This window comes from Camelus bactrianus, chromosome 16 (assembly GCF_048773025.1).
Source record: "Camelus bactrianus isolate YW-2024 breed Bactrian camel chromosome 16, ASM4877302v1, whole genome shotgun sequence".
Classification (NCBI taxonomy): domain Eukaryota; kingdom Metazoa; phylum Chordata; class Mammalia; order Artiodactyla; family Camelidae; genus Camelus; species Camelus bactrianus.
This window is the reverse complement of record NC_133554.1, coordinates 44,237,524-44,256,921: the sequence shown is the minus strand read 5'-3', so window position 1 is coordinate 44,256,921 and position 19,398 is coordinate 44,237,524. Positions and strand designations below refer to the sequence as shown.

Genomic DNA, 19,398 nt, shown 5'->3' with positions numbered 1-19,398 from the left:
CTGGGAGAGCGCCAGGAGGGCTCTGGGGACGCCGAGTCCTAATTTAAGGGCTACTCTATAACCCCTCTCCGTCCCCATGTCCCCATGCTTTATTAGCAAGGAAAGTCAGGTGTTAGTTCTGCCTTTGCCACTGTTTCCTAGGAGATCTGGATCTCTTTTCTCAGAGCCTGAAGGGAATCCGCGAAACGGGCCCTCCCCTACTCCGCCCAGTCCCAGTCAGGGTGCGGTCTGAAAATTAGTTCTCACGCATCTCTCAAGTCTCGACTCTTTCGCATCAGCGAGACGCGCCCCACCCCATGTAGAATCTCGCGAGAATCCCTCACCGACGCGAAGTTGAGATTTTCTCCCTTTCTCGGGTTCCGTAGTTCGGAGTCGCAGCTCCGGAACTAGTGTTAACGGGTCGCAGCTGGAGAAACCTCCGCCGTGGTACAAGCAGAACCAAAGCCGGGAGGTCTCAGTAAGTAGGAGACCGACCCGAGCCTGACAGTCCCCCTTTAGTCCCCTCCTCCGATTCCTTGAACATCTTGCTGCCGCTCAGCAAGAGTGCCCAGGATTTCTGGATCCCCAGTCCTATGGCTCAGGGGCTCCTGTCCAGTTTCCCCTTCCCAGGATTTTGATTCAGTTCAGCGAATTTACTGCTCCATCTGAGAGATGATAAAACCGAGACTTAGAGCACAGCCTAGAGGCGCCGATTCCCAGGCCCTGTCTCTTCCCCCGGGTTCCTCTCGATCCGCACTGACATCCCGTCCCTGCTCCAGGTCCCCTGTCTTGGGTCCGAATCCCCCTACAGTCTTCGGCTTCAGCCTCGTGCCACACAGTCACCCTCGCCTCCTCTCCCTGACTGTCTGCAGGCCTGGGCAGCATGGCCGTTTTCCGGTCGGGCCTCCTGGTGCTGACGAGACCGCTGGCCTCCTTGGCCCCTCGCCTGGCCTCCATCCTGACCTCGGCAGCCCGGCTGGTGAATCACACGCTCTATGTACACCTGCAGCCGGGCATGAGCCTGGAGGGCTCGGCTCAGCCCCAGTCCAGCCCGGTGCAGGCCACGTTTGAAGTCATCGATTTCATCACGCACCTCTACGCTGGCGCCGACGTCCACAGGCACCTGGACGTCAGAGTTCTGCTGACCAATATCCGAACCAAGAGTTTTCTGCCTCCCCAGCCCAGCTCAGTCCAGAACCTGGCCCACCCGCCGGAAGTGGTGCTGACTGACTTCCAGACCCTGGATGGAAGCCAGTATAACCCGGTTAAGCAACAGCTAGAGCGTTATGCCACCAGCTGTTACAGCTGTTGTCCGCAGCTGTCTTCGGTTCTGCTCTACCCTGATTATGAGCCTGCAGTACTGCCCGTGGAGTCCCTGGATGTCCCCTTACCCTCCGCCATCAGGCCAACCTCCCCCGTGGCCAGGTCTGCAAAGCAGCCAGTGCGTGGCTACCACCGCGGGGCTGTAGGTGGCACCTTTGACCGCCTGCACAATGCCCACAAAGTGTTACTCAGTGTCGCGTGCATTCTGGCCCAGGAGCAGCTTGTGGTGGGAGTAGCAGACAAAGACTTGTTGAAGAGTGAGTGGGACTCTGATTAGGGCAGTCTTAACCCTCCCCCAGGCCAAGATTGAGGAAGGGTGGGGCCATGCATTACTTCCCACCCCTCCCAAATGTCACAGTGCCTGGCACTCCCTTGGTGCTAAGGGAATTTTGTTAAAGTAAGAAATGCAGCTTTCTAGGTGTGTTGGTCTAGTCACCACTCAATCAGAATCCCCCAAATGTGGAGCCAAGGAATCTGCACTTTTAACAAGTTCTCCACACGGTGAATCCTAAAGTTTGAGTTCCTGGGAATAAATGGATGAATAAATTGCAGATTACAGTGCCAGAGACCGTCAGAGGGGCCTTGTGGATGGCACGGTTCTTGGAATTCTCCGTCTGACTCTGATGCCTACTGGCACTGCTAATTCTCTGCACACGTACCAGCCCTTGTAGGACTATTGTGCCTGCTGCCTCCTCCTCACAGCTCCCCCATCACAGACGACTTCCCAGCTTACCCCTTTCTCCCTGCCCCTACCTCCCCTCTGGAGATAGGATGCTTAGGGACAGTCTTCCCCCAACTGGTCCACACTCTTCCTCCCCAGTAAAAAGATCTCACTGTTTTTCTGGGCTCCTTCCCCAGGCAAGGTGCTCCCTGAGCTGCTCCAACCCTACTCAGAACGCGTGGAACGTCTGAGTGAGTTCCTGGTGGACATCAAGCCCTCCTTGGCTTTCGATTTCATCCCCCTGCTGGACCCCTATGGGCCCGCTGGCTCTGACCCCTCTCTGGAGTTCCTGGTGGTCAGCGAGGAGACCTATCGTGGGGGGATGGCCGTCAACCGCTTCCGCCTTGAGAATGTAACCCCTGAGGGAGACTGGTAGAGGGAGTGGATGGGACGGGGAAGGCCACTGGGGGCTATTGGAAGTACCATGACCCCAGAGGAGGGAAGAGGGGGCTCAAAGTGGTGGGAAGAGGCAAGTTGGAACTGGTTCCCAGCCTGCCCTCAGAGGCAAGCCCTACCTCTGGGGTAGGCAGGGAAGGGTAAGGCGACAGGTTTGTCTAGCTTCGTCTCACCCCTCCTTCCCTCTCCTCACTCTTCCTTACCTCAGGACCTGGAGGAGCTCACCTTGTACCAGATCCAGCTGCTGAAGGACCTAAACAACAAGGAAAACGAAGAGGACAAAGTCAGCTCCTCCAGCTTCCGCCAACAGATGCTGGGAAACCTGCTCCGGCCTCCGCATGTAAGCCCGCCTTTCTCACCACCTCCCCCCACCGGTGTGGGTGGGCCGGAATGCTGGAGAGGAGAGACTGAAGGGTTCAGCCTCAAGCCTGAGTCTGGGGACCCTAGTAACTGTGCTCCCTCTTATCTACCCCTAGAAGAGGCCAGAGCTCCCCCCAGGTCTCTACGTGATTGGGCTGACGGGCATCAGTGGCTCTGGGAAGAGCTCAATAGCTCAGCGGCTAAAGGGCCTGGGGGCCTATGTCATCGACAGTGACCACCTGGGCCATCGGGCCTATGCCCCAGGCGGTCCTGCCTATGAGCCGGTTGTGGAAGCCTTTGGAACAGGTAATTACAGGGGAGGGCTGGAGGTGGCCTGAAGTGAGGAGATGACCTGGCCCCCTTACCTAGTTCTCTGTCTCTGTCATCCAGATATTCTCCATAAAGATGGCATTATCAACAGGAAGGTCCTAGGCAGCCGGGTGTTCGGGAACAAGGTAAACACACACCTTTCCAAGGGCTCTGCAGCTGCCGCTAGACCCAGAGGTTGGGACCCAGCGGATCTCTCTAGTCTGGCCCGGAATCCCAGTTTCCACTACTGTTCTCCTCGGGCTGGCTCCATCTCTGAAGGAAGGTAAGGTCTGCCCACCCCTGCTGTTCCCCTCCTCAGAAGCAGCTGAAGATACTCACTGACATTATGTGGCCGGTTATCGCAAAGCTGGCCAGGGAGGAGATGGATCAGGCTGTGGCTGAGGGTAAGTGGAGAGGATGTGGAGAGCAGCCCTGGGAAACTGTTAAGCAGATTCTCCCCCAGGAGCTTCCCCACCCCAAACCAGACCAGACCATGCACTTTCCCTGGGATTATGTTTCCTTGACCCTCTGACTGGTAGCAAGTGGCAGGGGGCTGCTGGCTGTGACTGGGGTCTCCCCACAGGAAAGCATGTGTGCGTGATTGATGCTGCCGTGTTGCTTGAAGCCGGCTGGAAGAACATGGTGCATGAGGTGTGGACCGTTGTCATCCCTGAGACCGAGGTATCTGGACCCCACCCCCATTCCACCCCCACTGCAGACCACATCCAGCTGTGAGCCAGCGGGCTGACAAATACCTCGTCTGCCCAGGCTATCCGACGCATTGTGGAGAGGGATGGCCTGAGTGAGGCTGCGGCTCAAAGCCGGCTGCAGAGCCAGATGAGTGGGCAGGAGCTTGTGGACCAGAGCCATGTGGTGCTGAGCACCCTATGGGAGCCACAAGTCACCCAGCGCCAGGTTGGAGCCCTGGGAAAGGCTGGGTTGTGGGGAGTCTCCAGGGAGTACCTGACTGATCCTGTCCTCTTTTCTTCCCACCTTTTCTGGCCTGCCCCAAAGGTGGAGAAAGCCTGGGCCCTCCTGCAGAAGCGCATCTCTGAGACACCATCAGGCCCATGACTGACAATGAGTTCTCTGTGGGGCCACATTGGCCCCTGAAGTGGACAAGAGATCCAGCAGTGAGGACAAATGGGGGCCTTGAAGCTCACCCTAGCTTGAGCCTAGAGGGCTCTGAGCTAAGCAGGACAGGGCAGGGCTGGGCCTGCTGGACACAGAAGACTACCCGGCTTGCTGGTGTTTGACCGACATTGACGATGTGGCTCTGGGAGGAGCAGGCCTCCCCTGGTGTTCCATCCTCACTCTTTCACAGGTCTGTGGTACCCATGGTGGGCTCGGGCCAGGGCAAACACTGAAGCTTGTAACAGAATTAAAGGTGAATGTTACCAGGTCCTGCCTGTATGGTGTCTGCTTCCTGCTCCAGTACCTCTGGTTATCTTTGCGACCCTTGAGCCCCAAGTACAGGGCTCAGGCCTAAGCTGGAAGCCGGGGGTGCAGTGGCTAAGAGCATGGCTTTTGCCATGCTAGTCAGACTGAGGCCAGCCTTGCCCCTACTGACTAGCTGTGTGCTTCTGGACAAGTTCTGGACTTTACAGGTACCTCGGTTTCCTTATCTACAAAGAATAACTTGGCTAACAGGCTCTTTGAAAACGTTGTTCCACAAGTATCCTGCCAGACTCTGGGCTAGGTGTTGGAGGAGCAGCCTTCAACAAGCCACGCTGGGCCACTGGCCTCACAGAGCTTGTAGCCCCGCAGGATCGGACAGGGTGGCCAGGACTCAAGTCCGGGAAACTCGCCCCGGCAGCCAGCCGGCAGTGCGCGTGCGCGCAACTATCTGCGACATTGCAGAAAAGCCTTTTGAGGAGATACACGTTTCACAAAATGTGCTTCATGTGGCAACGGCAGGGACACCAACCCTGAGAGAGGGCGAGGACGGACGCGGAAGACGGCCCCGAGACCGCCGTCAACAGCGGTGACGCCCGGCCGGACCCCTCTCCACCGGCTGGGGGCGGGGGTATTGAGTGTCCTTCGGACTGCGCAAGCTCAGTACTCCGCCCCGCCCTCCGCCTCTGAACCGCGGGTTGGTGGGTTTGGATCACGTGGGTGCGCCTTGCCTCTTCCTCGCCGCAGGGGGCCCGCCCGCGGGCAGGTTTCCGGTTCGGTGGGTCGGAGATGACGGAGCCGGGCGCCTCTCCAGAGGACCCCTGGGTCAAGGCAAGCCCCGTGGGCGCGCACGCCGGCGAGGGGAGGGCGGGTCGGGCTCGTGCACGTAGGGGGTCCGGAAGACGAGGGGACTCCCTGCAGTCCCTAGAGCTCCCCCCGCTCTCCGGGCCCCGGGGCTGCAGAGAAGACAGCTCTCACCCGGCGTGTGCCAAGGTGGGAAGACAACTGAGGCGTGTGCGGGCGGGTGTGAGGGGATGGGGCTGGGGGGTTGCGGGGGTGGAGGGAGCGGACGGCATCCTGCCGAGGGTCAGCGCTCCTGCGGCCTAGCCAGTCTTGGCTCTGGGGAAATCCTGCAATAGCCCGCGCAGCCCAGATGTGTGTGTGTTTTTTGTGTGTGTGCGCGCGCGCGCGTGCGTGCGTGCGTGTGTGTGTGTGTGTGTACACCCGCGCGCAGGGCCAGAGGTCTGACGGGCTTCTCCCTTGCTCGGTGCCGCAGGTGGAGTATGCCTACAGCGACAACAGCCTGGACCCCGGTGAGTGCCTCCCCCACCGTCTTCGGCTCTGGAGGGAGGGACACTCCCACTTCAGCCTTACAGATCAGCGTGGCCTTGCCAGCCACACCTGAGCAGTCCACTGTCCCTGAGCTGAGCGGTTCTGAGCAGCAAGCTGGAGGACAGGGGCAGGAAGCATCAAAGGGTGACACCTAGTTCTCTCTGCCCTGGAGCAGGGAAGTGATGGTAGTAGTGACAGCTGGCCACTCACCATCATCACGTCCAGATGCCACTTTGTGAGCCAGGAGATATAAGTGCAGGCCCGTGGAGCAGTGTAGACACTAGGGACGAGAGTATTGTGGCATGGCACGACAGGAAGTGGGTGCCCAGTTTGGCTGGCTTTTGGGTTGAGGGGAGAAGTCAGCATTTAAGGTTTAGGAAGCCATTGTGCCTACAGATATCCGAGAGCCTAGCAGTGCCCCCTTCCCCTCTCCCTGAAACTACCTCTTAGTGATTGGGGCCTCTCTTTTTCAGGGCTTTTTGTAGAAAGCACCCGCAAGGGGAGTGTAGTGTCCAGAGCTAATAGCATCGGTTCCACCAGTGCCTCTTCTGTCCCCAACACAGGTAGGCAGCAACATCCTCCTAACCTGGGGGACCAACTATGCCATCGTTCTAGGATCTTTCCTAGGCAGGGCAGTTCCAGCCATCCACATGGGGGCGCTGGAGCCCTAGCGCTAGATGCAGGGTCTCCATCTTTCACCTCATCTAGGTTATTAGGTTCTTGTATTCATCTGCCATCCCTGGGTACGAGGTTCTTCAAACCAGCTGGGAAAAGTGGGCTAGCTGGGCCCCACAGGACCCCAGAATGACCTCTTCCTGCTCCTAACTCCGAGGGTAGACGACGAGGACAGCGATTACCACCAGGAATCTTACAAGGAGTCCTACAAGGACCGGCGGCGGCGAGCACACACGCAGGCCGAGCAGAAGAGGAGGGATGCCATCAAGGTGACTGGGGAGGCCTGCACCTCAGGCAGCACAGGGAGGCCCTGCGCACTTTAGATCCACTCTGCCCTGACCCTGTCAGGCAGTCCCAAGCAGGCTTGGGGGCAGCTAGTCTAGGCCCTGGACATAAACATCTATCTCCCTCCTTCCCTGCTGGCCCCTTTGAGTGTGTGAGCATAGAACTTTGTGTCACGGAAGAAAAGCTTTGTGCCCATTTGCCTTAATCCTCAGTTAAGGAACCTGTTTCCCCTGCTCTCTCCACAGAGAGGCTATGATGACCTCCAGACCATCGTCCCCACCTGCCAGCAGCAGGACTTCTCCATTGGCTCCCAAAAGCTCAGCAAGGCCATCGTTCTGCAGAAGAGTATGGCCAGGAGAGCACTGGAGGGGTTGGAGCCCAGGGGGCTGTGAGAAGGCTGGCACCTTATACTTGCTTTCAGCCTGGCCCTGGTGGGGTGGCTGTAATGAGAGAGGTGGGGTCTGGGGGACAGAGAAACAAAATAAGCTTTGTTCTTCTGGTTAAGTCTTCCTCTGTGCTTATCCACTCTTCCCACCTCCACCCCAGCCATTGACTACATCCAGTTTTTGCATAAGGAGAAGAAAAAGCAGGAGGAGGAGGTGTCCACACTACGCAAGGACGTCATGGCCCTAAAGATCATGAAAGTGTAAGGGGGATGCTGGGCTGGGGGAACCAGTGCTTCTTAGGGGACTGTGGGGCCAACCTCAGTTCACACCCTCCCCTTTGTTCAAAGGCCACATCAAATAATACTGCCACTCCCTCAGGTGGCCACTTAAGAGGCAGGACTCTGCCTCCAAATATTGCAGATACTCTGGAAATGCTTGTTGGGTTAATGAAAGGAAGGTTGGAGAGGGTAGGTCACCACTTCGGACCAAGAAGCAGTACCTACATCTCTGGGAATCCCCTTCCCCAGGGAGTACGAGTAAGGCTGTTACTCCTCCTGGGCCAGTAGAGCTGCTGCGGCCCCTTAGCCCTTGCTCGCTTTCAGGAACTATGAGCAGATTGTGAAGGCACACCAGGACAACCCCCATGAGGGGGAGGACCAGGTCTCTGACCAGGTTAAGTTCAACGTGTTTCAAGGCATCATGGACTCCCTCTTCCAGTCCTTCAATGCCTCCATCTCCGTGGCCAGCTTCCAGGAGCTGTCGGCTTGTGTCTTCAGCTGGATAGAGGAGCACTGTAAGCCTCAGGTATGGGGCAGCAGCGGGCGCAGGGTTAGGGTGTGTGTGTTGGGGGGGGGTCTTCCCTCTCCCCTCAGGCAAAGTGGCCCAAGCCATTGTTTGTTCAGAGATAGGGCAGCAGCTTTTAGGTTTCTTGAGGGTATTTCTACAAGTCTGTATTCTTGTTTCCCTCTTTGCTTTCTAACCCAGATTTTCCTGTTAAGGTTTCATTTGGCAAGAATGGTTTGAGCACTCACTCATGTAAGGCCTGGCTCTTGGCCTTTGTTTAGCATCGTGGCCACCTCAGGCCCTCCTCGTTTGCCCAGCTTGTAAGCCCTGATCACTTGCAGCAGACTTCCTTGGGGTTTGTGGAAAGATTCCTGGCCCCTAACCACAGGCTCGCTAAAGGACTTTTCCTCCAGGTTTCTGATTATTTGTGATAGAGGGTGTGTTAATGGTTGCACTGAGTCTTCTGCTTTTGAGGCTTGGTTACTTTTTCTGAGACTTGTAGCTGAGATTTTTTTGTTTCCTAACATTTTTCTAAATATAGTTTTTAAAGGTTACACTCCATTTACAGTAATTACAAAATATTGGCTATATTCCCTGTGTTGTACAATACATCCCTGTGGCGTGTCTTGCACTCAGTAGTTTGTACCTCCCACTTCTCCACCTCTATGTCGCCCCTCCTCCCCTGCTGGTAACCACTAGTTTATTCTCTGTATCTGTGAGTCTGCTTCTTTTTTGTTATATTCACTAGTTTGTTGTATTTTTTAGATTCCACATGTAAGTAAAATCATACAGTGTTTGTCTTTCTTTGTCTGCCACTTAGCATAATGTCCTGCAAGTCCATCCATGTTGCTGCAAATGGCAAATTTCGTTCCTTTTGATGGCTGACTGGTGTTACAGTGTCTGTGTATGTGCATACTGCATCTTTATCCATTCGTCTGTTGATGGACACCTAGATTGCTTCTGTATCTTGGCAATTGTAAATAATGCTGATAGGAATGTTGGGATGCATGTATCATTTAGAATTAGTGTTTTTGTTGTTTTTTTTTTGGATGTATACACAGGATGGAATTGCTGGACCATATGGTAACTCTGTTTTTAGTTTTTTGAGAGACCTCCATGCTATTTTCCACGGTGGCTGCACCAATTTACATTCCCACCAACAGTGTACAAGTGTGCCATTTCTCCACATCCTCGCCAACATTTATTTATGTTCTTTTTGATGATATTCTGGTGTGAGGTGGTATCTCCTTGTGGTTTTGATTTCAGTTTCCCTGATGATTAGTGATGTTGAGCATCATCTTTTCACATGCTTGTTGGCCATCTGTATTTTCTCTGGAAAAATGTCTATTCAGTTCTTCTGCCCATTTTTTAATCAAGTTTTTTTCTTGATGTTGAGTTATATAAGTTGTTTATATATGTTGGATATTAATCCCTTATTGCTCATATTATTTGTAAATATTTCCTCCCATTCAGTAGGTTGTCTTCTTGTTTTGTTGATAGTTTCCTTTGCTGTGCAAAAGCTTTTAAGTTTAATTAGGTCCCATTTGTTTATTTTTGCTTTTACTCCCTTTACCTTAGGGAATGGATCCAAAAAATATTGCTATGACTTATGTCAAAGGGTGTTCTGGCGAGGTTTCCTCTAGGAGTTTTATAGTATCCAGGCTTAACGTTTAGGTCTTTAATCAATTTTGAGTTTATTTTTGTATGTGATGTTAGAGTGTTCTAATTTCATTCTTTTACATGTCGCTGTCCAGTTTTCCCAGCACCATTTTTTGAGGAGACTGGCTTTTCTCCATTGCATATTCTTGCCTCTTTTGTCGTAGATTAATTGACCATAAGTGCATGGTTTTTACTTGTGGGCTCACTATCCTGTTCCATTGATCTATGGGTCTTGTTTTTTGCACCAGTACCATACTGTTGTGATTACTATAGCTTTGTAGTGTAGTCTGAAGCCAGGGACCGTGATTCCTCCAGCTTTGCTCTTCTTAAAGACTGTTCTGGCTACTCAGGATCTTTTGTGTTTCCATACAAATTTGTAAATGATTTGTTCTAGTTCTGTGAAAAAAATACCATTGGAATTTTGAATGGGATTGCATTGAATCTGTAGATTACCTTGGGTAGTATGGTCATTTTAACAATGTTAATTTTTCCAATCTAAGAACACAGTATATCTTTCCATCCCTTTGTGTCATACTGTTTCATCAGTATCTTACAGTTTTTGGAGTACAGGACTTTTGCTTCCTTAGGTAGGTTTATTCCTACGTTTTTTATTCTTTTTGCTGCCGTGTTAAATGGGACTGTTCCTTTATCTCTGATACTTCTTCATTGTTCGTGTATAGAAATGCAACAGGTTTCTGTGTATTAACTTTGTATCCTGCAACTTTACCAAATTCACTGATTAGGCCCCAACACTTTTCTGGTGCCATCTTTAGGATTTTCTATGTATAGTATCACGTCACCTGCAAACAGTGAGTTTTACTTCTTCCTTTCCAATTCGGATTCCTTTTGTTGCCTTTTCTTCTCGGGCAGCTGTGGCTAAGACTTCTAAAACTGTGTTGAATAAAAGTGGCCAGAGTGGGCATCTTTTTCTTATTCCTGATCATCCTTTTCTTGTTCCTTTCCAACTTTTTTATTGTGAAACACTTTAAACATACTGTAGCATTGAGAGAATTTTACAGTGAACACTCATATCCTCCCCAACACCTAAATTCTCACATTAACCTTTTTTGTATTTGCTTTATCACGTAGCTGTGCATCTCTCCATCCCTGACTCCATCCTGTTCTAGGGGCATTGCAAAGTAAGCTGTAGACATCAGTGCTTCCCAGGGGCTTTTTTTTTTTTTTTTTTTTTTTTTTTAACTGTAACCTAAAGAGCACACCTGGCCTGGGCAGGTGTCACTGAGCAGCTCCATGCCCTGAGCATCATCTCTCTCTTCCTCTGCTGCCCCTGCCAGACCCTACGGGAGATTGTGATTGGCGTCCTGCACCAATTGAAGAACCAGCTTTACTGACCGGCTCTTGGAACCTGCAGAACAGCCAACAAGAGGCCTTGAGTCTCCTACTTGGCCATGGAGCCACTGGGCTTATGAGACTGGACTGTGACACCATACACCAGTCAGCTGCTTTCTCCTTGGTATTTGGCTTCCCAGCTCCCACTGACCCCACCACAGCCCCATCTTCAATGGGGCTGTGGTGTTTTTATTATGAAAGCTTTGATTAATTTATTATATTGACCATAGATCTCAAACCTACCTAGTCTTCCCCTCTCCTCATAAAAGTCCTTGGGATTGGTGTCTGCTCTGGGCAACCCAAAGAGCTCCTGGCTTCTCCCCTTTTTCTAAGCCTCAGATTTCTGCTCATATATGGCAACTACTGTTTGCTTGTTTTGGTCTCTCGGGCAACATTTAGCCCAAATTTGGCCATTTGGGCAGTAGGTGGTTGGGAAGAAAGGAGTAAGAGGAGATACTCCCCACAGTCACGAAGGGGAAAGGTTGCTTCATGCCTAGGCTAGGGTTGCCTGGTCAGCCCAAGGTGAGGCCAGAGTTTTCGCTGGCCAGCTCAGGGTAGGGCTGCCAGGTTCCTGCCCTCATCTCCTACTCCACTGCCTCCCTTCTTTTCTACTCTGGGCGGTAGAGGGAAGCAGACTACCCCCCACACCTGCCCTCTCTGTCCCCACAGGCAGTAGCACTGCACAGCAAAGCCGAGTGGCACAGCACTACATATTAAATGTTTTTATTTTTTTAAACACCAACAATGCAATTTTGCTAAAGTTACAATTTTGGAAAATTAACATGCCTCAAGACCACTCTCAGCGTTTTTGTCAAGTGTATCTGGGTCGTCACCATCTCAGTGCTGCCTGCATTTCTCCCAGGATTTGGGCTGGGGTGAAGAGGTGTAGAGAAGATACTCTAAAGGTCTCCTGGGGTTTAGAGCCCAAGAGAGTCCTGGGTGAGGCCCTGAGCTCCTTGAATACCATGCATGGTAGCCTCTCTCTGCCCTTGTCCCCCAACCTCCCTTTTGCCTTCCTCAGGTTTGATATCCAGGAGGTTTGATTATCCAGAGGAAATTAAATATTTTTATATCAAATTATATTACAATAAATATTGCTAAATGCTTTCCTTTAGCATTGTTCCAAGTCTAAGTGTTAAGCTCAAGCAGTCAAAACGTGGATGATGAAATGAGTGTGACCATCCCCTCGGGGCCACCAGTGCTCCCTCCTTCCACCCAGCACTCTGGTGTATGCTCAGAGGAGGACAGCAGCAGGAAACAAGAAAGCTGACCTAAACAAGGCGGCCAGCCCAGGGCATCTCTGTTCCCAGTCCTGCTGGAGGGCCTCTCAGGGGTCTGGGAGCATGACATTATGATCTTCATCCGTCTCTATCCCAACTTCCTCCTGTGGGGCAGCGAGACAAGCAAATGAGACCTCCCTGGATGAAGACCCCAGGGGAGCAAGGAAGGAAGAGCACCACTTACAAAGAACTGCTTCTTGCTCTTAGGGTATCCTTCAAGGATTGCATCAGACAGCTCTGTTGCCTGCCAAGAAACAAAACCACTCCTTTTCAGATGGGAAGTACTCGGCACTGCCTGAGAGATCTGTGATAGGGGGCAGCTGTTTCTCTGGTGGCTGCCATTTTTCTGGGCCTGCCTGTAGCTCCCACACACTCACCATCCTCTTCCGCTTCCGCCACTCCTTGCAGTACCTCTGTCTCTCTCTGTACACCTAGATGGGGAAACAGATTCCTCTGACCCCCTCAGCCCTACAGCAGCTGGTGGGGTCAGCCCTCATCCTCACTGTGGGCCTGCACAGGCAGCCCTCCCTGTTACCCCTCCCTCCCAACCCACCTGCTCTTTCTCTTCTGGAGTCACGTGGTTGGTGGCTGCATTAATGTTCTTCAGTCTCTCAGTGTAGCCAGCACATTCCTTCTTCAACTCCTGGATCTCTTTCTGCATCTCCGGTGTGGTCAGGGCACTAGTTAACTCCTTCAGCTCTGAAACCACACCTCCCTGAGGTCACTTGCCACCCTGAGGTAGGTGACCGGGCATCTACCTTGCTCTGGGTTCTAGACACAGGGTCCAGAATGCATCCCATATTCTGGAGATTAAGGCTTACAGAATTATTTGTTCTTTCTAGTTTTCTTTCTTTCTCCATCTACAATGGGGGTAGGGGGAGGTACGAAGTTGAGCAGACTGTAAGCTGTAGCCAGTTAAAGAAGCAGGAATAAGGGACGTGAAGTGTGGGAACCGTATACTGACAATCATAGTGGGGGAGGCAAATGTATGTCTTGCCTATTTCTCTTCAAAAGCCATTGGTTGTTAAACATTTATTTTAATTAAAGACAACTCTGCAGTCAACAGATCCTTAACTTAGTAGTCCTGACCTCTGGCCTGACACTGACACTAGGGGCACCATCCTAGGGGCTGCCCAGTCCTACCAGCCTCCATGTGGCGGCAGCTCTGCTGCAAGCTCTGCACGTTAGCAGTGAGGGCCACGATTTTGGCATCCAGGCCTTGGAGGTCAGCATCACTGACCATGTCAAACTGGTCCTGCCAGAGACAAAAGGAAAAACAAGCAGACTGATAAGTCACACAGGATGGGAACCCACATCTGGGAAGGCAACATTCACATTCATTCAATCTGGGACTCCCCAACTCTCCAGAGGGCCTGGGAAAATAGTGGGAGGGTACTTTTGAGAAATCATTCAGTTTAGTACTGGTCCCAACAAAAAGCTATAAAAGAACAAGTTGAAACCTGATGCTTGTCCTCAAGAGGCTTCTAGGTTGGCGGGATACTGAATAGGACAGAAATACCTTTCAGTTTGCTGGTAAAACCACTCACTGGGCTGAAGGAGTAAAGATTTTTGTCAAGGTGATGATGCCTAATTATGGGTTTCCACAACAGGAAGACTCTGGACAAGTGCAGAGGCACAGTGGGGGGCATTTAGATGAGGGACTCCAGTGAAAGTCTGAGGAGCCCCTCCCATGAGACTAGTGGCTAGAAAAGGCCTGTGCTGGGGCTCAGTGAGGTCTTGTCAGTTGGCAATGGGAAGCAGGATGGAAAGGCTGGAATGCCAGCCTGGGCAGTCTGGATTCTACATTCAGGGGAGGGAAACCTTTAGAGCAGAAGGCAGCAAACTACAGCCTGCAGGCCAAATCCTGCCAGATGCATGTGTTTGAAAAAAATTAATTGAAACACAGCCACATCCATTCGTTTACATGTCTATGGCTGCTTCTGCTCTACAATGGCGGGTTTGAGTACTTGTGACACTTGTGTAGCTGGGACAAGAGACCATCTGGCCTGCAAAACATGAAAATGTATGTCTGGCCTTTTGCAGAAAAACAAAATCTGCCAACTTCTCCTTTAAGGGATCATCAATAGAAGAATAACATAGTGAAACCTATTTTAGGAAAATTAGCCTTGATGGTGGTTTGGTTCAGTTAAATGAGGATTTAATATCTCCGAGGACTTAATGTCTCTGGGATGTTTAGATCCTGTAGGGGGGCTGAGTAAAGGAAGATGAATGAGGGGGGACAGTATAGCCCAAGCAGTAGAGCGCATGCTTAGCACGCACAAGGTCCTGGGTTCAATCCCCAGTACTGCCTCTAAAGATAAATAAACCTAATTACCTCTCCCCTCCAAAAAAAAAAAAAGGATGAATGAGAAATGGGGTCTTCCCTAGAAAGAGCTTCAGATTCATGAGGGACACAAGTAAAGAAAATTATGAGTATGCCTCAAAAGAGGTAAGTGCCTGAGGAAGGCAATTATTGAAATCCTAAGGGATTAAATAAGAGTTAGCTGGGCAAAGAGGAAGAAAGGACTCAAAAACTCTGGGCAGATATATTTTAAGTGGATTGGCTGGTTGTTTGCTTTTTAATTGAAGCATAGTTGATTTAAAATGTACTAGTTTCTGGTGTACAGCATGGATGGACTTGGAGGGCATTGTGCTAAAAGAAAGAAGTCAGAGAAAGAAATACTGTAAGATATCACTTACATGTGGAATCTAAAACAATACAACAAACTAGTGAATATAACAGAAAAGAAAGTCAGATGTAGAGAAGGAACTAGTGGGTACCAGGGGAGAGGGAAGGGGTAGGGACAAGATGGAGGTGGAGGATTAAGAGGTACAAACTATCAGGTATAAAATAAGCTATAAGGATTTATTGTACAACATGGGGAATATAACCAATATCTTATTGTAACTATAAATGGAATATAACCTTTAAAAATTTGTGAATCACTATATTGTATACCTGTAACATAATATTGTACATCAACTATACTTCAATTTTTAAAATGTGACATTATAGTGGGGAGGGTATAGCTCAATTGGTAGGGTGCATACTTAGCATGCAGGAGATCCTGGGTTCAATCCCCAGAACCTCCATTAAGTAAATAAACCTAATTACTTCCCTCAAAACAAAATTTTTAATGTGATATTGTAAAATATATATATAAAAAAAAACCCTCTGAGCAGAGGAAACACAACGGGCAAAGGACACAAGAGTAAAACACATGTAAATGGTCTAATATTGATGGATGGAGAAATAATAGGGATGGGGAGGCTAGAGGCAAGCTAGGGCCAAATCTCCAGGTACCTTTTATCTGTTCTAGGGAGCACCAGAGTTTTCAGTAGGGAAACGGCAAGGCTAGATTTGCATGTACATAGATCATTCTGGCTTCAATGTTTAAGATGTGTTTGACAAGGCCAGGAGATCAGTTAGGAGGCTACTGCAATAGATGAGGAACACCTGAACTAGAGCAGTGACATCATATGAAAAGGAGAGGACAGTCAAGAATGGGAGAAACAGCCGGACTTGATGGCTGACTAGGTATGTGAAGTAAGGGAAATAAAGAACAACTCCTCAGTCTCTGGCCTGGGGAAAGAGTGATACCACAAGGGAAAAGAATGCAAGAGGAGCCAGTTTAGGGGAAGAGATGAGCTATTCCGCTTTGGCAATACTGATTCTGAAGGGTCTGAAAGGCATCCAAGTGGAGGTCTGGGCTGGAGATACAAAGTTAATGTGTGTTTATGGAGGGGGTAGGAGACAGAAGGAAAATAATTTGGCAGATGGTGGTTCTCATCTAGATGATTGGAAATAACTTCCAAGTGTAAATGGATCTCGATAGCAACAATTTGGGATCTTCTGTCATATTTCTATCATAAATCTATCATATTTCAAGTCTGGAAATCTCATGAAGTTTGGATCACAGTAAGGGGAGTACATACTTAGAATTCAAGTTTGGCTCGGGCCCTTTCAATGGTGAATTTCACGGGATGCCTCAATTCTCCCAAAGAGAGTTCATACTAGGGACGGATCCACCTAATGCCGTGCTGTCACACAGGTGCTAATCTGCACAGGTTTCCCTCACCTGGTCTGCAAAGTATATCTTCTGCTTGCCATACGTCTTCTCTTTGATCTTGCCTTGTTGGGCCAGCTGCTCTAGCGCCTTCACCACCGCCTGGCAGAGGGAAGGGGACGGAGCCGTCGGGGGAGTGACTTGCGGCCCGGGCGGAGGAATCTCAACAGTGATGGGGGAAGAACCTTAAAAGAGCCTTAAAAGCCCAAGGTTAGAATGGAAGCCTCGAGAGGCCAGGAGCCCGGGCTGATTGGAGGGGGTCCCAAAGTGGGGAATCCCAGGAGAGGGTCCTCACCGCCTTGCCCAGTCCGTGTTCCCGCTGCAGGTTCCCGAACACGTCCTGAGCGCTGTAGGGCCGGTTCTGCTCCTGCAGGTACCTCAGCAAGATCCCGGGGGCTAACCGAGAGAGACAAGGCAGGTGGGGGGGACCCTCAACCGACCCCTGCCCTCCGTCCTACCGGGTCTCCCCGCGCCCACGGCCTCGTTACCTCCCGCCGCGGCTTCCGCCCGGCCTTTACTCATGGCCTTTCGCGCCGCCAGACTCTGAAAACCGGAAGTTGCAGTTGCTCGGGCAACGTCTCCTTCCGGCGAGGGGCAGGGCGGGCCTCAAGCGGTGATTGGCGGAGAGAAACCTTGGCAAGGAGAAGAGTGGACCTCCCCGGGCACTGTAGTTCACGTCCGCCACGAGCTAGGGAACCCGGATCCGGCCCGGGTCTCTGCTGCGGTGGTTGGGGCGCGCTGCGAGCCTCTCCCTTCCCTCCTCAGAACAAGACTGTAGGGAATCATGCCTTGAAGTTTCGGTACCCAGTTTCAGCGGGCGCTGAGCACTCGTGACCTTGAGCTAGGCCGTGTTCGAACGGGAAGAAATCCAGCATCATCTGCTGGGCAAGCGACTTGCTCAAGGTCACAGGGCCAGTTACCCACAGAGACGTGTTCTGTCCAATGGCCCGAGGCTTTCTGTCGGTTAGTCTTAACATTTGTTAAACAGGAACAGGTGCTTTCAGAAGGGGGTTGTGAAAACCCAATAGAACGCGTAAGCGCCTTGGAAAGAATAACGAGGCCCTTAATTGCCCGTTACCGAGCTCAGCACACAGGGGGCGCTCAACACATGCCGTAGTTGAAGGGAGGGTCGGGAGGGGGCCGCTCTTAAGCCACAAAGTTTGCAGAAAAGTTTCCTTTTGGCTGAGACAATCTTATGGCAACACCTGGCAGGTGCTTTCCACTCCTGCCCACAGTGGCCAATGGGACAAAACCTGAAATAAGTATTTCTAGTTTCTGAGGTCAGCCGAAGGCCAAAGAGCAGCTGTTCCTGCCCCTCAAACAATCCAGACAGGCATGGTGCTACTTTTTAAAACCTTCTCTTACCTAAAACCTCACTAGCCTTTGAAACCAGTACTTGTCTTCACGTGTTTAGGGGACAATATAATTGAAAATGATGGAGCTGCAGGCTTGATGCAGCCAGGAGTGCCAGTTATACGCACGTCTGAGCTTTCCTGGGGAGGGGAAGTGGCCTCACACCATGGTGACTGTTCTGACCAACAAAGGAAAAATAGGGTCAGGCAGATAGATCCCTCACAAAGGGCTTCCCCTTTTGAGGCTGTCACCTCCTCAAATTAATCACACCTCAGATTAACAAGAGAAGACCTATCAAGGGTAAGATACCATTCAACATGTCTCTTAAAGATTGTTCTCATACAAGATTTATTCTCCAGCACCCCTCCCACCCTCATCCCCATCCCAATTCACAGTGGAGGACTAAGGAGATTCAGAGCAGGATCCGCACATTCAGGAAACACCTTCCCAAGATTTTGCTCTCCTTCTTTCCCTCCCTCTTACCAACTCCCAAGAACTGATGCTACACACACACATGCAAACACACAAAATCCCACACCTTCCCCACACCTCCTGTTTTTTTTCCACATCAGAGGTCACCTGTAAGACATCTGGGCTCCGAGAAGAGAGGTGTACACAGTCTGTCTGAGAACCCTAAAGTGGGGAGAGGCCATTACCCTAACTTCACACAAAGGGAAGTGACTATGAATTAGACACCTAGTTCTTCTCCCGTCTCATTGTTGGCTATTTTCACCCTGGCCTCTACTCTGTCCATCAACCAAGAGCAAACATATTATGCACACTCCCACCTGCAGCACATGAAAATGGGCTCTGTCCAACATCTCTCACCCAGGTATGGGGGTGTTGGGGGAGTGGTCCCTGAGGATCAGCAAAGGGTTAATGCAGAGGGGAAGAGAATAGGAGAGTCTGGCTTAAGCTTTGACTGGGGAGGCACAGGTTTAGATCTAATTACCATTTTTTAGTTTTTTCTCACATGATTTCACTAGGGGCAGAACAGATACCCCTTTACAGGGGGCTCTGCTGATTATAGACACATTCTTGCTAACTGGGCTCATCCTTACAACAGGCCCTGCCAAATCGGGAAGCAGTTGAAAATAAAATTAAAGGAGCTGAATAGGGAGTGACAATAGCTGGTGCAAGAAGAGCTGGTGGCTCCTGGGATGAATGCCACTGAGCCGTTTGTAAAGTGCTACTCTGACACTGCCCATGGAATTATTGCTTCTCCAAAGGAGGAGCAGAAGGAACAGGAACATGGAAATGGGCATGGTATGGTATTGCTTTGCTCATTGCTCAGGCTGATAGGCAAATGGAGCCAGGGGTTAGCAGCACCACAGATAACCAGGCAGCTCTAAAAGATTCAGTGAGACCATGAGATATGGAGGCACTCACCCTCCCAGCCAGCTGACCCCATGGCCCAAGGTAATGCAGAAGAGGCCCACTCCCACCTCACGTTCACATTTCTTAAATTTCACAAACAATAATTTGGAGCACTGGGGGTTAGGCCTCAAGAAATGAGGATGGGCTGGGGCAGAGGGAGCAGGCCTGCTCTGCAGAACCAAAGGACAAGCTTGCTTAGAAAAAGACAGATCAAATCATGGCTTAGCACAAGAGGATAACAATGTAACTCTTCCAGCTGCTGCCTGACTAGAAGCTCTAGGGAGATGATGAAAGAAGGGAAGGGATCTATCAGTGAGGGCCACTGAGCACCCATACCTAGAAGCACACAGCAGCATCCCCTCAAAAGG

The 19,398-nt window shown here is 50.9% G+C and overlaps 3 protein-coding genes across 10 annotated transcripts; 2 read left to right on the top strand and 1 right to left on the bottom strand.

Annotated features, from left to right (window-relative positions):
- The first annotated feature begins 359 nt into the window (after window positions 1-359).
- On the top strand, window positions 360-4,311 carry COASY (Coenzyme A synthase). 2 transcript variants are annotated; one of them, XM_010968987.3, is made up of 10 exons: window positions 360-457; window positions 852-1,559; window positions 2,161-2,375; window positions 2,628-2,759; window positions 2,896-3,085; window positions 3,170-3,234; window positions 3,408-3,492; window positions 3,672-3,769; window positions 3,857-4,003; window positions 4,103-4,311. In XM_010968987.3, exons 2-10 carry the CDS (start codon window positions 863-865, stop codon window positions 4,160-4,162), a joined length of 1,689 nt encoding a protein of 562 aa, XP_010967289.1. In that variant the 5' UTR covers window positions 360-457; window positions 852-862; the 3' UTR covers window positions 4,163-4,311. The 2 variants fall into 2 exon arrangements, with proteins under 2 accessions (XP_010967289.1, XP_010967290.1); XM_010968988.3 differs by lacking the exon at window positions 360-457 and adding an exon at window positions 523-718.
- A 30-nt stretch (window positions 4,312-4,341) lies between these two features.
- MLX (MAX dimerization protein MLX) lies at window positions 4,342-12,067 on the top strand. 5 transcript variants are annotated; one of them, XM_010968983.3, is made up of 8 exons: window positions 4,636-5,314; window positions 5,760-5,796; window positions 6,289-6,378; window positions 6,653-6,759; window positions 7,021-7,120; window positions 7,322-7,421; window positions 7,764-7,965; window positions 10,899-12,067. In XM_010968983.3, the coding sequence occupies exons 1-8, from the start codon at window positions 5,273-5,275 to the stop codon at window positions 10,953-10,955; spliced, it is 735 nt and encodes a 244-aa protein (XP_010967285.1). In that variant the 5' UTR covers window positions 4,636-5,272; the 3' UTR covers window positions 10,956-12,067. The 5 variants fall into 5 exon arrangements, with proteins under 5 accessions (XP_010967286.1, XP_074199483.1, XP_010967285.1 ...); XM_074343380.1 differs by having other exon boundaries at window positions 5,258-5,476; XM_010968984.3 differs by lacking the exon at window positions 6,289-6,378 and having other exon boundaries at window positions 4,342-5,314.
- On the bottom strand, window positions 11,661-19,082 carry PSMC3IP (PSMC3 interacting protein). Of its 3 annotated transcripts, XM_010968985.3 has the most exons (8): window positions 16,789-17,654; window positions 16,596-16,696; window positions 16,313-16,402; window positions 13,377-13,488; window positions 12,787-12,932; window positions 12,611-12,664; window positions 12,418-12,477; window positions 11,661-12,337 (listed from the first exon to the last, which is right to left on the bottom strand). In XM_010968985.3, exons 1-8 carry the CDS (start codon window positions 16,820-16,822, stop codon window positions 12,281-12,283), a joined length of 654 nt encoding a protein of 217 aa, XP_010967287.1. In that variant the 5' UTR covers window positions 16,823-17,654; the 3' UTR covers window positions 11,661-12,280. The 3 variants fall into 3 exon arrangements, with proteins under 3 accessions (XP_010967287.1, XP_045361853.1, XP_045361852.1); XM_045505897.2 differs by having other exon boundaries at window positions 12,418-12,664; window positions 16,789-19,082; XM_045505896.2 differs by having other exon boundaries at window positions 11,661-12,477; window positions 16,789-19,082.
- Window positions 19,083-19,398: the final 316 nt, after the last annotated feature.

Coding starts and splice junctions, on each gene's coding strand:
- COASY (XM_010968988.3), top strand. CDS start 652: ATGATAAAACCGAGACTTAGAGCACAGCCTAGAGGCGCCGATTCCCAG. Junction 1,560..2,160: donor AGACAAAGACTTGTTGAAGA/GTGAGTGGGACT, acceptor CTCCTTCCCCAG/GCAAGGTGCTCCCTGAGCTG. Junction 4,004..4,102: donor CACAAGTCACCCAGCGCCAG/GTTGGAGCCCTG, acceptor CCTGCCCCAAAG/GTGGAGAAAGCCTGGGCCCT.
- MLX (XM_074343380.1), top strand. CDS start 5,273: ATGACGGAGCCGGGCGCCTCTCCAGAGGACCCCTGGGTCAAGGCAAGC. Junction 5,797..6,288: donor CGACAACAGCCTGGACCCCG/GTGAGTGCCTCC, acceptor TCTCTTTTTCAG/GGCTTTTTGTAGAAAGCACC. Junction 6,760..7,020: donor AGAGGAGGGATGCCATCAAG/GTGACTGGGGAG, acceptor CTCTCTCCACAG/AGAGGCTATGATGACCTCCA.
- PSMC3IP (XM_045505896.2), bottom strand. CDS start 16,822: ATGAGTAAAGGCCGGGCGGAAGCCGCGGCGGGAG. Junction 13,489..16,312: donor AGATATACTTTGCAGACCAG/GTGAGGGAAACC, acceptor TGTCTCTGGCAG/GACCAGTTTGACATGGTCAG. Junction 12,665..12,786: donor CTCCAGAAGAGAAAGAGCAG/GTGGGTTGGGAG, acceptor TTCCCCATCTAG/GTGTACAGAGAGAGACAGAG.